This window comes from Achroia grisella, unplaced genomic scaffold, assembly GCF_030625045.1.
Source record: "Achroia grisella isolate CSIRO2021 unplaced genomic scaffold, CSIRO_AGI_Agris_v1 utg2809, whole genome shotgun sequence".
In the NCBI taxonomy this organism is placed as follows: domain Eukaryota; kingdom Metazoa; phylum Arthropoda; class Insecta; order Lepidoptera; family Pyralidae; genus Achroia; species Achroia grisella.
In genome coordinates this window covers 539,718-559,828 of record NW_026712768.1, presented here as the reverse complement: position 1 = coordinate 559,828, position 20,111 = coordinate 539,718, and the positions used below count along the sequence as shown (strand labels likewise).

Genomic DNA, 20,111 nt, shown 5'->3' with positions numbered 1-20,111 from the left:
CCGTTAAAAAAATTTCAGAGATTAGAGGAACAAACAGACAGACAGACAAAAATTGTAATAAATTTTGTTGTAAAATATTCATATGCATGTTGTAAAAAACGGTTATTTCAATAACAAAAAAAATTTTATTTATATATATAGCGCCATCTACATGATTAAAAATAAGACGTTGTACAAAAAACATCTTGACAAACTTAGTTTAACTATGTTCAGATTAGCTGTTTAATTAAAGTCTAAACAACAAGTAACAAATTAAAAATTATACATTTGAAACTGACTCTTTTATTTACTTGTATAGATTAACTAGCTTTTACTCGCAATTTTGTCTGCCTTTTCTTAGACAAAGACAGCCTATGACCGTCCGCGTAAAACAATCTATATTTATGTTTTTCAACAGATGCATTCAGGCGTTTGTCGTCGCAATATTAATAAATAGATAAACAAACACACGTTCTCATTTATAAATTTGTATAGATAATACGTGATGTTTTTTTTTTTTTGAGAAATCTCCAATAAGTTCCTCATGCACTAATACAGATTTACACCTGTTCTTGGAAATAAATCTTCATATATACAACATAGAAGTCAATTTCTTTGTCGACTGTACAATCACGGTACATGGTAATATACTACGTGACACTACACTTACGTTGTCGCCAGGGCTGCCAACTTTTGAGTAGGGCGAAGTAGGTCGCCCTATCAACGAGATGGGGCCTGCCCTAACTCTACAGAGCAGTATAATGTAAACATGACCTTACAACTCTGGTAATAGGCGCTGGTAGGTACAGTGGTTTTCTCGTGGGTAAGAATACCACACACTCTCTCACTATTCCTCCAGCGAGGGTACGGCCTTTTTACGGACATTTTTTGATAGGATATTAAAATAAAGGCGAAATAGGTCGCCCTAACAACGAGATGATGGGGCCTACAACTGTAGATGGTTTAGAGCACGCCCCATTTCGGGTAGAATAACGCAGTCGGAGTGGTGGTAGAATGCAAACGCGACCTCGCGATTACATTCTACTGGCAGTGAATGGTGCTTGTGCCACGCCGGGTGGGTTTATAGTGGATAAGAATCTCATACACTCTTTTCACTATCCCTCCGGCGGAGAAACGGCCTTTTGGAGACTTTTCCACAAGATATTAAAAAAAGGGATGAAATAGGTCGCCCTAACAACGAGATGATGGGGCCTACCCTACAACTGTAGATGGTTTAGAGCACGTCCCATTTCGGGTGGAATAACGCTGTCGGAGTGGTGGTAGAATGCAAACGCGACCTCGTGATTACATTCTACTGACAGTGAATGGTGCTCGTGCCACGCCGGGTGGGTTTATAGTGGATAGGAATCTCATACACTCTTTTCACTATCCCTCCGGCGGAGAAACGGCATTTTGGAAACTTTTCCACAAGATATTAAAAAAAGGGGTGAAATAGGTCGCCCTAACAACGAGATGATGGGGCCTACCCTACAACTGTAGGTGGTTTAGAGCACGCCCCATTTCGGGTGGAATAACGCTGTCGGAGTAGTGGTAGAATGCAAACGCGACCTCGTGATTACATTCTACTGGCAGTGAATGGTGCTCGTATTATGCCGGGTGGGGTTATAGTGGATAAGAATCTCATACACTCTTTTCACTATCCCTCCGGCGGAGAAACGGCCTTTTGGAGACTTTTCCACAAGATATTAAAAAAAGGGATGAAATAGGTCGCCCTAACAACGAGATGGGGTCTGCTCTACATCATCCATTTTTTGTAATCCTGCACACCTTGACATCTCTCCGGTGGGGAGACTGTGTCTATAAAGAATTTCCAATAAATTTATAAACCTTAAGATATCTATTATCCTACGAATTAATTAAAAACCTCTTACATTAACTCAATTTAGCTCTCGAATTTCGTACTTTTTTCTATAATACAGGGGACAAGCGAGCATGCTACCCACTTGATGGTAAGTGATTACCGCCGCCCATAACCACCCGCAACACCAGAGAAATTGCGTGCGTTGTCGGCCTTTTAAAAAGGAATAAGAACTTTTCTAGAATGTTCTTAGTACTTCTTCGTATTAACAATTTCCAAAAATCTCGTACACACTTGCAGTACATAGAAATGTCCTCGAATAAAGAATATCTCGTATTTATACGAGGATCGTAGTACAAATGGCATCCCTGCTTGTCACGTGACTACGTGACACGATCTATTTATTATTGCGCCGAGGGATTAAGGTGCCGAGTAGAATTTATTGGAGTTAATGCATATGCAAAGTTATTTATCGCCAACACGCGGGATGGTTTAAATTCATTGATAGTTGGGATTACGTTGTACAATATCCATTGGATTTATAGTTAGTAGTTTAGGTTAAATTAATATATCTATATAAAAAAAATATCTGTTTGTCTTGTCGTTGGGTTGAGATAATGTAGTGTGGTCAAATAATATAAACTTCTTACCTAATTGCCATTTAACTAAAGTTAGTAATTCGTTTTATGGTAATTGAGTACGGTTTTACAACAAACTACCAGAATCTGTTCTAAATCTGCCTGAATAAACATTTAAATGTCGTATAATAATAATAAAATGTCCTATAAAAAACACTTTCTCTGTTAAAAAACTTATTATGCTTATAATATTGAAGAGTTTGGAAATGATAAAAATGTTTTTTGTAGAAAAAAACTTTAAATTAATTAAAAAAAAAATATATATAACTTTTATTACTTTTTTGATTATTCAAAGCGCTGGACGGATCAAAAAATCTAAATATATATAACTTAAAGGTGACTGACGTAGTGATCTATCAACGCACAGCCCAAAACTTTGTCAATTTTACGGATCAGGCTGAAATTTGGCATGCATAAATGCTACTATGACATAGGCATCCCCTAAGAAAGGATTTTGATAAATTCCATCCCTAAGGGGATAAATTAACGCGAGCGACGCCGGGCAAAGTCCAGTCATATACACTCATAATAGTGTCTGTTTGTTTGTACTTGGTATATGACTAAACATTTGAATAGATCTTAATAAAATATCACGTGAAGACAGATTTTATCGTGAGGAAGACCATAGACTATCGTTTACCTTAGAAGTAATAAGAAGGAGATTGAATTATAGGATGATGTCTACGGCTACCTTTTAAGAAAAGGTCAAGCTGACGTCCAAAAAGATTGGTGTGCTGAATAGAGCGAGGCGGTACTTTACTGCGGACCAGATCATCATCATCATCATCGCAGCCCGGAAGACGTCCACTGCTGGACATAGGCCTCCCCCAAAGATCTCCACGACGATCGGTCCTGCGCTGCTCGCATCCAATGCCTTCCAGCGATCTTGACCAGATCGTCGGTCCACCTTGCTGGAGGCATTCCCACGCTGCGTCTTCCGGTCCGTGGTCCCCACTCGAGGACTTTACTGCCCCAACGGCCATCTGTCCTACGAGCTATGTGCCCTGCCCATTGCCACTTCAAAGTCGCAATTCTTCGGGCTATGTCGGTCACTCTGGTTCTTCTGCGGATCTGGTTCTTCTGTGGACCAGATACTTCTCTACTTTACTCTACTTGTATAAGTCGCAAGTTCGGCCGCACATGGAGTACTGCTCTTATCTTTGGGCTGGAGCACCTGCATATCAGCTCGGTCCTTTTGACTCGGTTCAGAGACATGCTATGAGAATTGTCCCATGTTGATCCCAATCTCTCTAGCGGTTTCAAGTGTCCATAAGGTATGGTAACCGTTTACCATTCGTAGAGCCGTATGCTTGTTTGCCATGCCATCGCAGTTTAAAAAAAAAAGTTACAAATTCATACATTTAAAAAAAGTTGCAACAAAACCTGTATACCTACTAATATACCTAAATGTTCCTATAGCCTGCAATTTACTGCTCTATTTTAAATTGTTTTTCATTACTAATCGTACAGCAAATAAAAGGTTTTCTCAGTATGTTTTAATAAACGTTTACAAAGTGGAAAATGCTGTCTATTCTTAAGAACAGAACAAAGAAGCCTCTATCAAACAGCTGGTAAATCACAGGCTAAATTAAATGGTATATGTCTAGAAATATCGTGTCTACAAAAAGATCTGCTATTACCGTCAACCGTGCAAGTGTTGGGTATGAAAAATTAATGCAGTAATACCTGAACTGTCCGTGATAGAAACATCACTGCAGTGTACAGGCGAAAATAATAAATCCAATTTAATAGCGTTTCCATTAGCCGTACATCAGTATTATAGCCTATTATAGGATAGACTAATTCATAGATGACAACATATCAAGTAAATAATTAGTTTATTAGCATACAACGTTATAATTTTATTTTCTCATTGCTTTCTTGATTTAATTGATTGATTTTAGAAATATGAAAGCGTAGCGATTTTTGTATTGATTGCCGCATGCATTCTTATGTAAAATGTGAATACTATAACTATCAGATGGCAATTGTGAGTAGCTATGACGTGGTTTAGTGTTTTGAGTAGTCATGCTCACTAAAATGTCCAGACTTATGGCGGCGTGGTGGGCCGGGTCATTGGGCTCCCTAAAATATGGTCGAGCGCAGTGATGGCTGGCTCATCCGTCATATTCGTGAACGGGTGCTGCTTGTAGGGACTGGTTTGCTCTAATCACTATGACTGATTTCCTCTTATTAATTGTTTAACCAGTTGGTTATATATTAAATATTTTTCTATTTGAGTATTTAATTGAATTAGTGCTAATTGGTGGTTTGTATTCACACACTTAAACTTAAAAATGTAAAGTAATAATAAAATTATTTAAAAGAGGTGTTGCTCTTTTCTTGCAAGTTTCTTGCTCGTTCTTCTTGTGATGAGACAGTTTTCCGAACGAGCGGTAGGTTAAAAAAAATGTAATAACTATTCAAAAGTGCTTCAATGTAAGTTTATTTGAATAAATGATTTTCTATTCTATTCTATATACTAGCTGTATACTACGGGCACACCCGTGGTTTCAGCTGCGTGAAATTTATAGCCTAGATGGTATTATGATGTATAAGCTATATTACTGTAAAGTTTCATTAAAATCCGTTAAGTAGTTTTTGCGGGAAAGAGTAACAAACATCCATCCATACTCACAAGCTATCGCGTTTATAATATTATTAAGAAATAGAAATCGAAATAATGTTTATTAAAATAAACTCATTAACAAGCACTTTTGAATAGTCATATTTAGATATTTTTTATTGTACCACTCATTCGGAACGCAGATCCATCACAAGAAACTTATGTGTTGATCTTTTGAATAGATGTTGTAAAAAAAACGTAACTACTTTTTATGCAGTCAGGTAATTGACGTGACTGATTAGAAACAATGGACACAGTACAAATTCCATTATCACTCGTTAATAAATCCGATTCAAGCTTATTACTCCCCTCGGCTGGGTCCGGATTACGTATCGATATTGGATTAATTTTAGTCGCTTTCATTCCTATTGGTTTTTCAATTTAATCACTAACCTGATATCCTGGTTTCCACGAACTTCAAATTGGAGACTGTACCCGTAATATTGTGTATTAAACAATATCTCAGGACAATTAATACAGCGCCATTTAAGCTGAGCTTGTAATAATACAATTTCTTTCAAAAAAGTTTCTGATATAAAAACCGATTATTTTTTGTAAATACATAAATAATATACATAGAAAACACCCAGACCGATATAAACAATCATACTCATGAATACAAATGTTTGCATATTTAAGAATATAATAATCTCTCAGGAAAATACACGCAGCACCATCTAGTCTCAAGCTAAGGAGAGCTTGCTAGACAACAGATTTAAAAACGTAGCTAATTTTTATATATATACATACATATCTACTCGTCTGAATACAAATGTTTGTACCGACTGAGGAATCGAACTCGCGATCATTGGAAGTAAAGGTGTACTAAACCGATAGTCCACCGAGGCCTTCATATATATATGAAGATATATGAAGATCAAATCAAATCAAATCAGATTTGCATGTATAATATTAGTATGATTGTCACTTTAAATATTTTCTTTTCTTTATTTTCTTTCATTTCTTTCTTTTCTTTCTTTCCTTTCTTTTCTTTCTTTCTTTTCTTTCTTTTCTTTTCTTTCTTTAACAGAGACCTTTGCGAGACTTAGACTCTGTACAAAGTCGTGTGCATGGCTATTTATGTTTCACCTGAAAAACTTAAAATCCATAGCGCTGACAATATTATCTGATTGTACTAAAATGAGTGCGTAGCGGTTTCTATGTTGATTATCGCATGCCTCTTACTTGTTATACTGTAATTATTTATATAATAATATATAAAAAAATAATGTATTCAACACAGCAACACACATTTCTTGCTCATTCTTGTGATGAATCTGCATTCCAAATGAGTGGTAGAATCAATATATGACTATTCAAAAGTGCTTGTAATGAGTTTATTTGAATAAAGATTATTTCTATTTCTATATGTAAAATAGATCTCCTGAGAAGACCGGTATTGGTGAGGGCCGGACACAAGTCTAATTTTACGATTGGTTGTATGAACTGTTTCTTGACAGAGCATGAGCAAGTCATTTATAAACACCATAAAATACCCATACACTTACGTTGGCAATTACCAATTACTTTCAGGTGGGCGATCCAATTATTTACAACGTATCGGTAACATAAAAACCGAACTAAAACACGTAATCGTTCCGCCATTTGGACCTCATTACGCATTCTATTAGTTTTACAGCAAATACCAAGTGATGGAGCACGGTTTGCATTTAAATTGCCTTTTATATAGCAGTATATAAGGTTCAATTTGATTTATTGGGCTGTGAATTGGTGAACAGTAATGGGGTGTCTAGACTGGCGACCTATTTACGATTGCATGAGGCATAAATATTGTACGTTTCGTGGTTGAAATCGGTGTTAAAATACTTTCAGGAGCAGATACTTCAATCTGATCAATATCCATCAGAAAGGGATTCTACAAAGAAATTTACTGGAGTAACTCGGTCTACCATTTCTCAGCTAGCTTTCTAAACGATGTTTAGGTTGAAGGAAAAAATTTTTCCATTTTTATCATGCAATCAGTTTTTCAGACTATAAGCAGATTATTTGTCGTGAGAGGTTGAGAATCTCATCTCTCAATTGAGAATGTGCTTCAGATACTCCAGCTTATGCCAGGTTGTTGAAGTCTGGTATTTTACGTCTCTTAAGATGTGCAATATAATCAGGCCATGTCAGTTGAGCAGCAAGTTGATTCGGATGTCTGTCCAGTTTTTTTTTATCGTCTGTGATATTTCTCCTTGACAGAGTTGATCCTCGGGTGCTGATGAACCTCCGAGAATAAACAGGGGGCGTTACAGGTTTCCTTCAATGTGTAGTTTGAGCTCTTTGAATTTTGTTGATGTTGGTAACACTTGCAGAACCCCAAAAATAGAAATAGAAATAATCTTTATTCAAATAAACTTAATTTTTTTTTATACTACGATGGTGGCAATCGAGCATACGGCCAATCTGATGGTAAACGGTTACCGTAGCCTATGAACGCCTGAAACACTAGGGGTATCACGTGCGCGTTGCCGACCCTTAAGAAACCTTAATATATCCTTCAAAGCACTTTTAAATAGCCAAGTTTTTTTATTCTACCGCTTATTCGGAATGCAGATTCATCACAAGAAGAATAAGCAAGAAACTTGCGTGTTGCTCTTTTAAACAATTTTATTATTACTTTACATTTTTAAGTTTAAGTGTGTGAATACAAACCACCAATTAGCACTAATTCAATTAAATACTCAAATAGAAAATTTATTGAATATATAACCATATTGATAGATCACTATGTCAGTCAGTCAGTCACCATTGAGTTATATATATTTAAGATACAAAAACACAATCTAAACATCTGGATATTATCTATCCAGCATTTAATTTGATGACATATAATAAGTGATAGTTACAGACATCTGCAACTTGTCTTAACGTTTATTGCAATGAACGTCCACTAACGCTAACATTGTGTACGTGGCTTAATAATGCCAAGTGTAATAATAATCTTAATAATAATAATAATAATCTCAGGACAATTCACACAGCGCCATCTAGACCCAAGTTAAGCTAGCTAAAGCTTGTGTTATGGGTACTAGATAACTGATACAAGTACATAGATATATTTTTTTTTTGTAAATACATACATATTATATATAGAAAACACCCAGACCGATACAAACAATCATACTCATGAATACAAATGTTTGTGCCGTGCGAGGAATCGAACCCGCGACCATCGGTCGTAAAGCGGTGTACTAGACCGCTGGACCACCGAGGTCGTCAAGTGTATTAATGTATTTCTAATCATTTTAGCATTGTCTACTTTACTTCTTAGTTTTTCTAGAAATAGAAATAATCTTTATTCAAATAAACTCATTACAAGCTCTTTTGAATAGTCATATTTTGATTCTACCACTCATTCGGAATGTTGATTCATCATAAGAAGAATGAGCAAGAAACCTGTGTGTTGCTCTTTTGAATAGATGTTTTTTTAAATAACAATTATAGTATAACAAGTAAGAGGCACGATAATCAACATAGAAATCGCTACGCACTCATTATTAGTGTAATCAGATAATATTGTCAGTGCTATGGATTTTAAGTTTTTCTATAAAAACATTATTGTCGTTAACGAATTCTTCAATTTCATAGTAAGATTTTTAGTAAGCTATGGCCTAATTTCGCCATGTACTTATTCAGCTTGCAGGGTCCAGTGAGGGCCAAATACAACTACACACCTTTACAATTAATTTATTAATTATTACAGTTTTTTTTTTTAAATATGGTTGATTTTTTCCAGTCACAGATATTTTCCATCCTTCAAATAGAGATATGGACTTCAGCGAAATAACACTTCGATAAAATAATAAAAAAAATATACAGCTATTTTTACAAAAAGATTAATCATAATTATCAACTTTCAAGAAACTGACCTGTCCATCATCTCTCCCTCAGGCCTGTTGATGGCTGCATCTTTGGATGCTGAATACACGTAAACCCTGGTGTCAGCCTTGTACCACTTGATGCTGTGGAGGTCTCCACAGGACTTGCCGTCGATCCGACAACGGAGGCGAGCTGTGTTGCCGACTATAGCTGACGCGTGATCTGTGGGCAAACAGAGAAAATTACTATTATTATTTGATAATATTAATACTAAATAACAAGACAACTTTGCTATCCCCAAGTATCGTTTAGAAAAAGTAAATAGATCTTTTATATGAATAGGTATAAAAATTTACAATAAGTTACCAATGGATATATTGGAATTACTCTTAAAGAAATTCAAAACATCTGTTAAATCATATTTACTGAGCAAAGCCTATTACTCACTAAACGATTACTTGAATGACGAGCGTGCATGGCAATAGTTGTTCATGCACGGGATTTTCATTTAATGTTAGACATAGACACATACACAAATATATATCGTATATAAACTGGCTTTTTAAAAAAAAGTAATTCAATTGAGTTTCTTGTCAGTTCTTCTCAATTGGATCTATATACTGAACTGGACGGTAGGGAAAAGAAACTAAAATACCATCTTGATATTCTGGATGAATGATATGATGGAAATACCATTGCTGGAAGCTGATTCCACAGTGCTTGTGCGTGACAAAAACTTAAAAAGAAATTTTCAAAACTGTTACAAAATAAAGTTTATTCCAATGAAGGTTTACTAATGTTTAGCATTTACGAAAATGCATATTTTCTTTTTAAATAGAATGCAACGCTGTCGCACATCGAATAATCCCGGGCGTCCCGTGAAAATCCCCGAATCCCGGAAGAGTATCCCGTTCAATTAACTAGCGAGCCTAGATTTTATTTAAAATCCGTTGTGCACCATGGCCGCTGACAACAAAATAGAATAACAGAAAACTGTGTCGGAATGTGTGCATTTAATAAAAAAGAAGATAGAAAGAAAAAATATTTATTCAGTGCTTTTGAACACTGTAGCAATAGAAACAACTTAAAAATACTTTATTTGTAATACAGTAAAGAAAGATAAACGATATATTAATAATAATCTCAATTCACACAGCGCCATCTAGACCCAAGTTAAGCTAGCTAAAGCTTGTGTTATGGGTACTAGATAACTGATACAAATAAGTACAATTTTTTTTCATAAATACTTACATATTATACATATTATACGTAAATAATTACATATACATACATACATAGAAAACACCCAGACTGAAATACGGTAGATTAAAAAATGTAATGACTATTGAAAAGTGCTTCAATGTAAGTTTATTTGAATAAATGATTTTCTATTCTATTCTACAGACACAAACAATCATACTCATGAACACAAATGTTGTTGAGGAATCGAACCCGCGACAAATCGCTAGACCGAGGCCCTTATTGTAGGTCTAAGTAATAACCGTGTCAAATTTAAAACAGTATAATCTATCAATATGATTTTTTAGAAAATAATACGCTATTTTTCATACGTTTTCACGCTGAAAATTGATATTTTTGTCGCCACAATCTCCTTATTAGTTGCATAATCTGCTGCTATCACGACATCGCTCGAGTTTGTAAATATGGATGAGGACACATTGACAAGCGCGGGCGGATAACATTCCTATTTGCATAGTACGGTACTATACTATAGACGTGCGGATCAGATAATAGCGAAATAGTTTTAATATCATACATAATTTTTTTTTAAATATACTTGTAAATATAAAAGGACTTACGTACATAAATAGACTTATGTGGTACTTAGATAGACATATATGGCTCATTCATCATACTCGTGAACGAGTGCTGGTTTTAGGGACTAGTCTGCTGTAATTTAATGATATTATACATTTAATATTCGAGCCTAATAAATTAGTACCAGTTGGTAGTTTGTATTCACACATATCGACTTAAAAATGTAAATTTAAATATATATAATTTAAAAGAGCAACACGCAAGTTTCTTGCTCGTTCTTCTTGTGATGAGATAGCTTTCCGAATGAGCGGTAGATCAAAGGAATGATAACTGTGACTATTCTAAATAAATAAAGGGCTTAAATTAAGTTTATTTGAATAAAGGATTTTCTATTCTATTATTTGATTCCTAGCACGGGTCGGACATTTGTATTCATGAGTATGATTGTATCCATCTGGGTGTTTTCTATGTATATTATGTATGTATTTACAAAAAGAAATAGCTATATATTTATATCAGTTGTCTAGTACTCCATAACTTAAAGTTTGACTTACCTTGTGACTAGATAGTGTTGTGTAGAAATTATTAAATGGTTGAAGTGTTTTAAAATAATAATACCATAAACGATGCCGGGGCGTGTATTTGAATAAGATTGAAAAATAATCTAAATACTTATATATAAATCAAAGGTGACTGACGTAGTGATCTATCAACGCACAGCCGAAACCACTGGACGGATCGGGCTGAAATTTGACATGAAGGAGGATGTTATGTAGGCATTCGCTAACAAAGGATTTTGATTAATTCTACCCCCAAAGGGATAAAATAGGGGATGAAAGTTTATATGAAACTTTGCATTTGCATAAAGCTACTATGACGTAGACATCTTCTAAAAAAGGATTTTGATAAATTCCACCCCTAAGGGAATAAATTAACGCAAGCGAAGCCGCGGGCAAAAGTTAGTATTGACATAGATTATAAATTACGAAGCGCCTAAAATATCTTCTTAGCAATAATTATAAGTATTGCATATTGTTGCTAATAGAGCGTTTCTGGCGTAAACATGTTGTGTATATTAATAAATGTTGTGTGTAAAATAATAATAATAATAATATCAGGACAATTCACATAGCGCCATCTAGTCCTAAGTTAAGCTAACTAAAGCTTGTGTTACGGGTACTAGATAATTGATACAAGTACATAGATAATTTTGTTTTTTTCGTAAATACATACATATTATACATAGAAATGCATGTGAAACACATTTTTATAGAGTTGTTTTAACGATACAATATTTTACTTTAGTATAATCAATTTTAGTTCTATATATCACACTTAACCAAACCAAATCCGCTGCCGCATCGTTAATGAAAGCTTCGACACAATGTATGGGAACATAAGTATTTTATAGAGCGGCAAAAAATGTCATACGACGTTGTAAACAGCTGTTATTAAAATAAAAAAATAGCGCAAGTTTGTAGGTAATTTTTAAAGTTTCAAACATTATGTTTTTTTTTTATATACATATAACTGGAATGTTGAACAAGTAGACTACAGCTTACTTTATAACAATAATAATAATAATCTCAGGACAATTCACACAGCGCCATAGTCACATAGACCCAAGTTAAGCTAGACGAAGCTTGTGTTATTTTTTTATGGATGATAATGGACTGATGCACCCGCCTGCGCTAACGGTTTACGCTGGCGGGGCACCAGTGGAGGATGATAAGATGAGGTCAGGTCAGTTAGCCCAATGTGACAAATGAACCAGGAATTTATCACGATTGTTTCCGGGGGGAACCGCATGGAGGTCAACCTGATTGGTACGTTGCTAGCAGTGGGGTCATGAGTCCATTACTAACAATCCCGTTCCCCCTATTATGGGTACTAGATAACTGATACATATACATACCATCATCATCATCAGCAGCATCTCACTGCAGTCCACTACTGGACGTAGCCTCTCCCAGGACAGACATATACTACCTTTTATTTCAAGAACGAAGTATTTTTTTATAACACAGGGGATAAACGAGCATGCGGCTCACCTGATGGTAAGTGATTACCGCCGCCCATGAGCACCCGCAACACCAGGGGAATTGCAAGTACGTTGTCGGCCTTTTGAAAAGGAATAAGCTCTTTTCTTGAAGGTTTCAATATCGTATCGGTTCGGAAATACCATTGCTGGAAGGTGATTCCACAATGTGGTTGTGCGAGGTAAAAAGTTAAAGTAAAGTCAAATAAGTTATAGCTAATTAATAATAAGTAATCATATATTAAGTAATAAGACTGAGAAGTTAGATTTCCACTAAATTGCTCCTTAATTGTAGTGTATGGTAATTTGAAGCTGTGAAAACATTTCCTTGAACAAGAATTTGGAGCGGAGCCAGGTGAATATTTTAGTCGTATGACGGTATCGTTTGCTGGCCCATTAGTTATGCAACTTTTACTGGAATAACATCTTATTTTACTTATTCTAGCTGGTCCCGCGGTTTTGGGAAATTTATAGCCTATGTTTGTTCTGATGTATAAGTTATATTATATTATATAAGTTATATATATTAGTCACAGTAAATTCATTTAGTAGATTTTGTGTGAATGAGTTACAAACATACATCCATCCATCTACACTCGACACAGCCATGGAAAATGGTAGAAACTCAGTGCATTGTTTGCTGAAATTGTTCAGAATTACATTTTAAACAATTTTGAAAAAAAATTGTGAATTTTGTGTGAATACGTTTGTATTCATAAAAAAATCTTTAAAATAAAGTCAAATAAGAAATATAAACAAATAAATAATTACTCCAGTAACAAAATCAGTGAGTCATAGTTAATAATAATTAATAATAAGTAACCCCGAACAATTACCACAGCGCCATCTAGTTCCACGGTAAGCAGAGCTTGTGTTATGGGTACTAGACAACTCATATAAATACTTAGATTTTATAATATACATAGAAAACACCCAGACTGATACAAAGAATCATATTTAGAAATACAAATGTTTGCACCGTGCGAGGAATTGAACCCACAACCATTGAAAGTAAAAGGGTGTGCTAAACCACTAGACCACCAAGGTCGTTATCAGAGCCGGTAACAAGCAAGTCTGTTTAAAAATAATAAAAACATTAATCATCAACATCATCAGCCCACTGCAGTCCACTGCTGGACATAGGCCTCTCCCAAGGCACGCCACTAGGTACGATCTTCAGCCCTTCATCCAGTTACTACTCGCAACTACGTACGTCGTCGCTCCACCTAGCTGCGGGGCGTCCTACACTACGTTTGCCAATCCGCGGTCTCCACTCTAGAACACGTCTACTCCAGCGAGCATCTGTTCTGCGACAGATATGACCATCCCACTGCCACATCAACTTGCAAATACGAAGAATTAAATACAAATATAAAAATATTATTCAACGCAATTTGTGTAAAAAGAATACTTATTACCCCATTATGTTCGTCTATGTTTTATTCTATGTAGCATTTGATACAAAATAAAACATGAACATAACAACAAATTGCCCAAGAAAGGGCCACAGTTATCATGGAAATTTTCAAACGCGTAACAATTCTGTGAAAAGGACATTTTCAGCGCTGAATAACTTGAAAAAACCTCGTCGCTTTCTGTATTACAGTGTAATTATGGGGGGGTTGTTTAACCTTATTACAGTTGTAATCTATAATCCTTCCGGGTCTCGCCGACGAAATTTCGCAGGTCAGTATTCAATTTGGGGATGGAAATGAGGGATGTCATGTATTTTGCCACCCTTAACCGCGTTATGAAGTGAGATTTATTATTGCATTCAGGTTTTTGGGTCCCATGAAATGACGCAGTGAGGCTCATGTCGTTTTACGGCAACGTGATATATTAAACAGTTGCTTCTCATCGTTGATTCTCAATTTATATATTCAAATATCCTATATGTTCATAAAAATCTTGATTTATTTCCAAAAAACAGCAATAGTCATAATATTAATACTAGATTTAAAGACAAACTTACTGTCCCCAAGTACCGTTTAAAAAAATGTTCTTTTATGGGAATAGGTATAAAAATTTACAATAAGAGACCAAAGAATATATTGGAATTACCCTTAAATATATTCAAAATATCTGTTAAATTATATTTACTGAGCAAAGCCTATTACTCACTAAACGATTACTTGAATGACGAGTGTGCATGGCAATAGTTGTTCATGCACGGGATTTTCATTTAATGTTAGACATAGACACTATATAAATATACATTGTAAATATACTGACTTTTTAAAAAAAAAGTAATTCAATTGAGTTTCTTGCCAGTTCTCCTCAATTAGATCTATATACGGAACTGGACGGTAGGGAAAAAATTAAAATTATTATATAAAATTTTGACGTTCATAAGCGGCTAAAATGTCCTACATGAATAAATGATTTTGAATTTGAATTTAATAAAAAAGTGGTTTTACAAGAACAATATTGCAAATAGGTAAGATTTATATTTTTCTTTGGAATCTTTAAAAGTAGTTATGACGACCTCGGTCTAGCACACCGCTTTACATCCAATGGTCGCGGGTTCGATTCCTCGCACGGCACAGACATTTGTATTCATAAGTATGATTGTTTGTATTGCACTGGGTGTTTTCTATTTATATTATGTTTACGAAAAAAAAATACCTATGTATTTGTATCAGTTATCTAGTGCCCATAACACAAGCTTTAGCTAGCTTAACTTGGGTGTAGATTGCGCTGTGCGAATTGTCAAATCACCACCACCATAATATGTCTTCGCTAACACATCGGAGTTTCAAATGAAACCCAAATTTACTTTTAATATTGAATTTTAATAATTATTTTTAACAATTTTGAGGAGACCGAATGATTTTTGTAGACGAAGAAAAAGTGAAAATTGAGATTATTATTATTTCCATAGTTTCACAATACATACATATAGTGGTTATTATTATTATTATGAAATATTATTTAAATATTATTATGTGCTTAGTACTGAGGACGGGACATGCCAAGTCTCTCGCTACTTTATTTTGCGTGATGATTTATTCTTATATTATTAATTATTATATATATATATATATATATATATATATATTATATCTCCCTTTTTACGGGGGTAATATATTCAAACACGCGGGCCTTAGCCAAGCGTGGATAAGTTATGTGATGAAGATAGAAATTTTCTGACTATTCGACATGTGTTTAGTATGACGCCTTTTTGTAATAGGTCTATCGTAGAGGATGAGATACGCAATTATTAATTATTATTGTTATTAATATAGAACAAACTAAAAGTTAAAGAACCAAAGAAAAAGAGGAAGGAAAAAGAAATTTCTAATAAAATGTTTTAGATGTAAGAGAAATGCTAAAGAAACTGACATCCCATGTCGTGCAAAATGACAACCGTATGTACATGTATAACATATACTAGCTGTCCCAGCAAACGTTGTTTTGCAATATTAATAAATGTCACTTTTAAAAATTAATATCACAATAAAATAAATATATGAAATTTTGTAAAAATAATGATAGGACTGGACAACACTTAACAATTAGGGGTATGAAAAATAGACAGTAGTCGATTCTTAGACCTACTAAATATGCATATAAAATTTCAGAAAAATCGGAAAAATTAATATATATATAGAATAGGCGGGAGAAAAAGTTGGGGCACTTGATGCGACACGACGAACTAATTAACAACATTATAGAAGGAAAAATAGATGGAAGAAGGGGAAGACCAAGACACAGCTATATCAAGCAAGTAGAATAGAATAGAATAGAAAATCATTTATTCAAATAAACTTAATTTAAGCACTTTTGAATAGTCATAACAATTTGTTTTTTATCTACCACTCGTTCGGAAAGCTGTCTCATCACAAGAAGAATGAGCAAGAAACTTGTGTGTTGCTCTTTTAAATAATCCTTGTAGGTTTACATTTACAAGTCGAAACGTGTGAATACAAACTACCAACAAGCACTAATTTTTTGGGTCAAATATAAATATGCAATAAGATTAAATCAGTCGTAGTGATAAGAGCAGACCAGTCCCTACAAGCAGCACTCGTTCACGAGTATGATGGAGGAGCCAGCCATCACTGCGCTCGACCATATTTTAGGGAGCCCATTGACCCGGCCCACCACGCCGCCACATGTCTGGACATTTTAGTGAGCATGAAGAAGAAGTTAAAGAAAAAGTTGGAGTCGTGTCGTATCAACAGCTAAAGGGACTGATAGAAGATAGTGGAAGGTGGCGGGAGCTCCACCGATAAGAGCACAGCTCTTAAATTATGAATGAAATATATATATATATATATATATACTACTCAAAACAAAATTAGGGCCACTAATGCTATAAACAAACATTACTATTGTTTCAATTCCATTTATAGTATGGGTTCCAGGAAGTCTTAACGAGAGTGCTTTAAGGAATCAAATATCCTCACCGTTGCTTCTCAATACATTTATGAAAATATCATCTATGCCAGAAGGAATATAGACAGTTTCAAAAGAGTTAGTGATTGCACTAATAAAAGGTTACGTAACAATAACAAACTGATTTTACCTAAATGTCGTTTAACTAAAGTTAATTATTAATTCGTTTTATAGCAATTGCGTAAGATTATACAACAAAATACCAGAGTCTGTTATAAATCTGCCTGACAAAATATTTAAATGTCATATAAAATACTTCCTTTTCAAAAAAACTTACTATAAAATTTAAGAATTCGTTAACGACAATAATGTTTTTATAGAAAAACTTTAAATCTATAGCACTGACAATATTATCTGATTACATTAATAATGAGTGCGTAGCGACTTCTATGTTGATTATCGCATGCCTCTTACTTGTTATACTGTAATTATTTATATGGTTGGTTTTTCGCGGCGAGCAGTTTCAAATATATATATGATCATATATATATTCAACATATATAAAATAAAAATGCTCAAAAACATTTTTGGATAAAACACATACTAAATACAAATCCTCGTAAAGCACGAGAATCGAACCCGAAACAATCGGACGATAGCTACTATGTTAAATATACAACACACAGCAATAAAAAAAATGTCTCTTAAAAATCCGAAACCATCGGAAAACAGCCACTATGTTAAATATAAAACACACAAAATAAAAAAATCGTCTTTAAAAAAATAAAACATTTTTCTTTCAAATCAAAATTAACTTTCATAATTACAGGATCGACTTTAAAGACTCATTAGGAGCAATTAACTTGACTAATATCATTACTTTGATACAGATAGTACAATCTTAAATTCCTTTTAGGACTTAAAAAAAAAATATTATAGATGGAATAAATATTTTGCACAAAATGATTATCTAAACTAAACGGATTTAAAAATATTTTACTAATGTAGACGCGAAAGTTTGCGAGTGAATGAATTTGGATGAAACTTTACAGTAATAGCTTATATACATTCAACTAACTGTGCGCGCGGTTTCACCTGTGCATTTCAATATATAAATTATATCCTATGTGTTATTCTGATTGGGATGAATGGACGGTAGGGAAAAAAAATTATAATGTAAAAACTTGACGTTCATAAGCGGCTAAAATGTCCTACATGAATAAATGATTTTTGAATTTGAATTTGAATGCATAAGCTACATTACTGTAAAGTTTCATCAAAATCCGTTCAGTACTTTGCGCGAAAGTAACAAACATCCATTTATACACACAAACTTTCGGGTGTATAATATTAATAATGTTCTTGTTTAAACTAACTAAGTTGATTAAACTATGCTAGATATTTTACATATAGATTCAGTTGAGAAGAACTAGCAAAAAACTCGACTAAATATCTTTTTTTATAACCGGTTTCTTGCTGGTATATGGCGTAGTGTAAATTGTCCCGGGTCATTATTATCACATATATTGTAAATTCTTGAGATTTCTACCTAATATTGATAGAACAAAACAATGAGGCAATAAATTTGCAAACTATTCAATTAATGCAAAGATTTTCTGCCCGTGTAAGCACATAGAGCAAGTTTGAACAACTTAGAAACTCTACAGTTCTTTGATCAAGATGCTATACAAATCGGCAACTAAATACACGGCTATGTATTAATTTATTCATTCATTCATTCATTCATTCTATAATTGTTTACATGGCCGACTTGATGTCTGATTGCATTCTCTACCAGTCAACAGTCGCGTTGATCAGAGATAGTATGGCGGTGTAATATTACAGGTATTAAATAGATTAATACAGAAAAAATATATATATATTTACTCAAAGGTGACTGACATAGTGATTTATCAACGCACAGCCTAAACCACTGGACGGACCGGGCTAAAATTTGGCATGCATGTAGATGTTATAACGTAGGCATCCGCTAAGAAAGGATTTTTATTAATTCTACCCCCAAAGGGATAAAATAGGGGATGAAAGTTTGTATGAAACATTGTCAATTTTTAACCGATCGGGCTGAGACTTTGCATGCATAAAGCTACTATGACGTAGGCATCCCCTAAGAAAGGATTTTGATAAATTCCACCCCTAAGGGGATACATTAACGCGAGCGAAGCTGCGGACAGAAGCTAGTATATATATACGTACACATATACTTCTAAAATTATATAATTACATAAATAAGCGAAATATATAAGCTTAATAAATATCTTACAAATTAAATATAATATTAAACTATGTATATTGATTACTATGTTGATTATCGTACGCCTCTTACTTGTTATACTGTAATTATTATATAAAAAACATCTATTCAAATGAGCAACACACTAGTTTCATGCTCATTCTTCTTGTAATGAATCTGCATTCCGAATGAGTGGTAGAATCAAAATATGACTATATGTGCTTGTAATGAGTTTATATATAATATATATGTATTTACGAAAAAAAAAATCAGTTATCAAGTACCCATAACACAAGCTTCGCTAGCTTAACTTGGGTCTAGATGGCGCTGTGTGAATTGTCCTGAGATTATTATTACTATTATTATATAACATGGATTATGGTTACCGATGGATCATCAACTTGTTTGCTTTTCTAGTTAACATGAAAATGATTATTTCACACATAACTATTAAAGCTCTATCCACCTATGTTTTCGAGTAAGTTTGAACAACTCAGAAGCTCCAGTATCCCGTGATCAGTACGCTACATAAATCGCCAACCAATTACATAGCTACACGTTTATTGTCTAACTTCTTTGAGAATATTTCTTTTTTATTGCCATAGTTTTTAAAAGGTTGAATGCGACAGTTATTTATTGGTGCGAGTTGCAGAAGGGTTCTTACTTGGGGTTGTTAAAGCACTTTGAATTGCTTTCGGGTGTTTGACGGAATATGGTGATTCGAAGTTGTCTTGTGATCATTATTTTCTTTATCTACTGTAAAATTATGAAATACTAGACGAGCCGCGGTCTCACTCGCGTTAAATTTCATCAAAATC

At 34.2% G+C, this 20,111-nt stretch overlaps 1 protein-coding gene across 6 annotated transcripts in view; it reads right to left on the bottom strand.

Annotated features, from left to right (window-relative positions):
* Nucleotides 1-20,111, bottom strand: part of LOC131843160 (hemicentin-1) — a 581,682-nt gene that overhangs the window by 297,315 nt on the left and 264,256 nt on the right. For all 6 annotated transcript variants that reach the window (XM_059191771.1, XM_059191772.1, XM_059191767.1 and 3 more), the window contains exon 2: nt 8,938-9,109. In XM_059191771.1, coding sequence (XP_059047754.1) covers nt 8,938-9,109 — 172 coding nt within the window. The remainder of the gene's footprint in view (nt 1-8,937; nt 9,110-20,111) is intronic.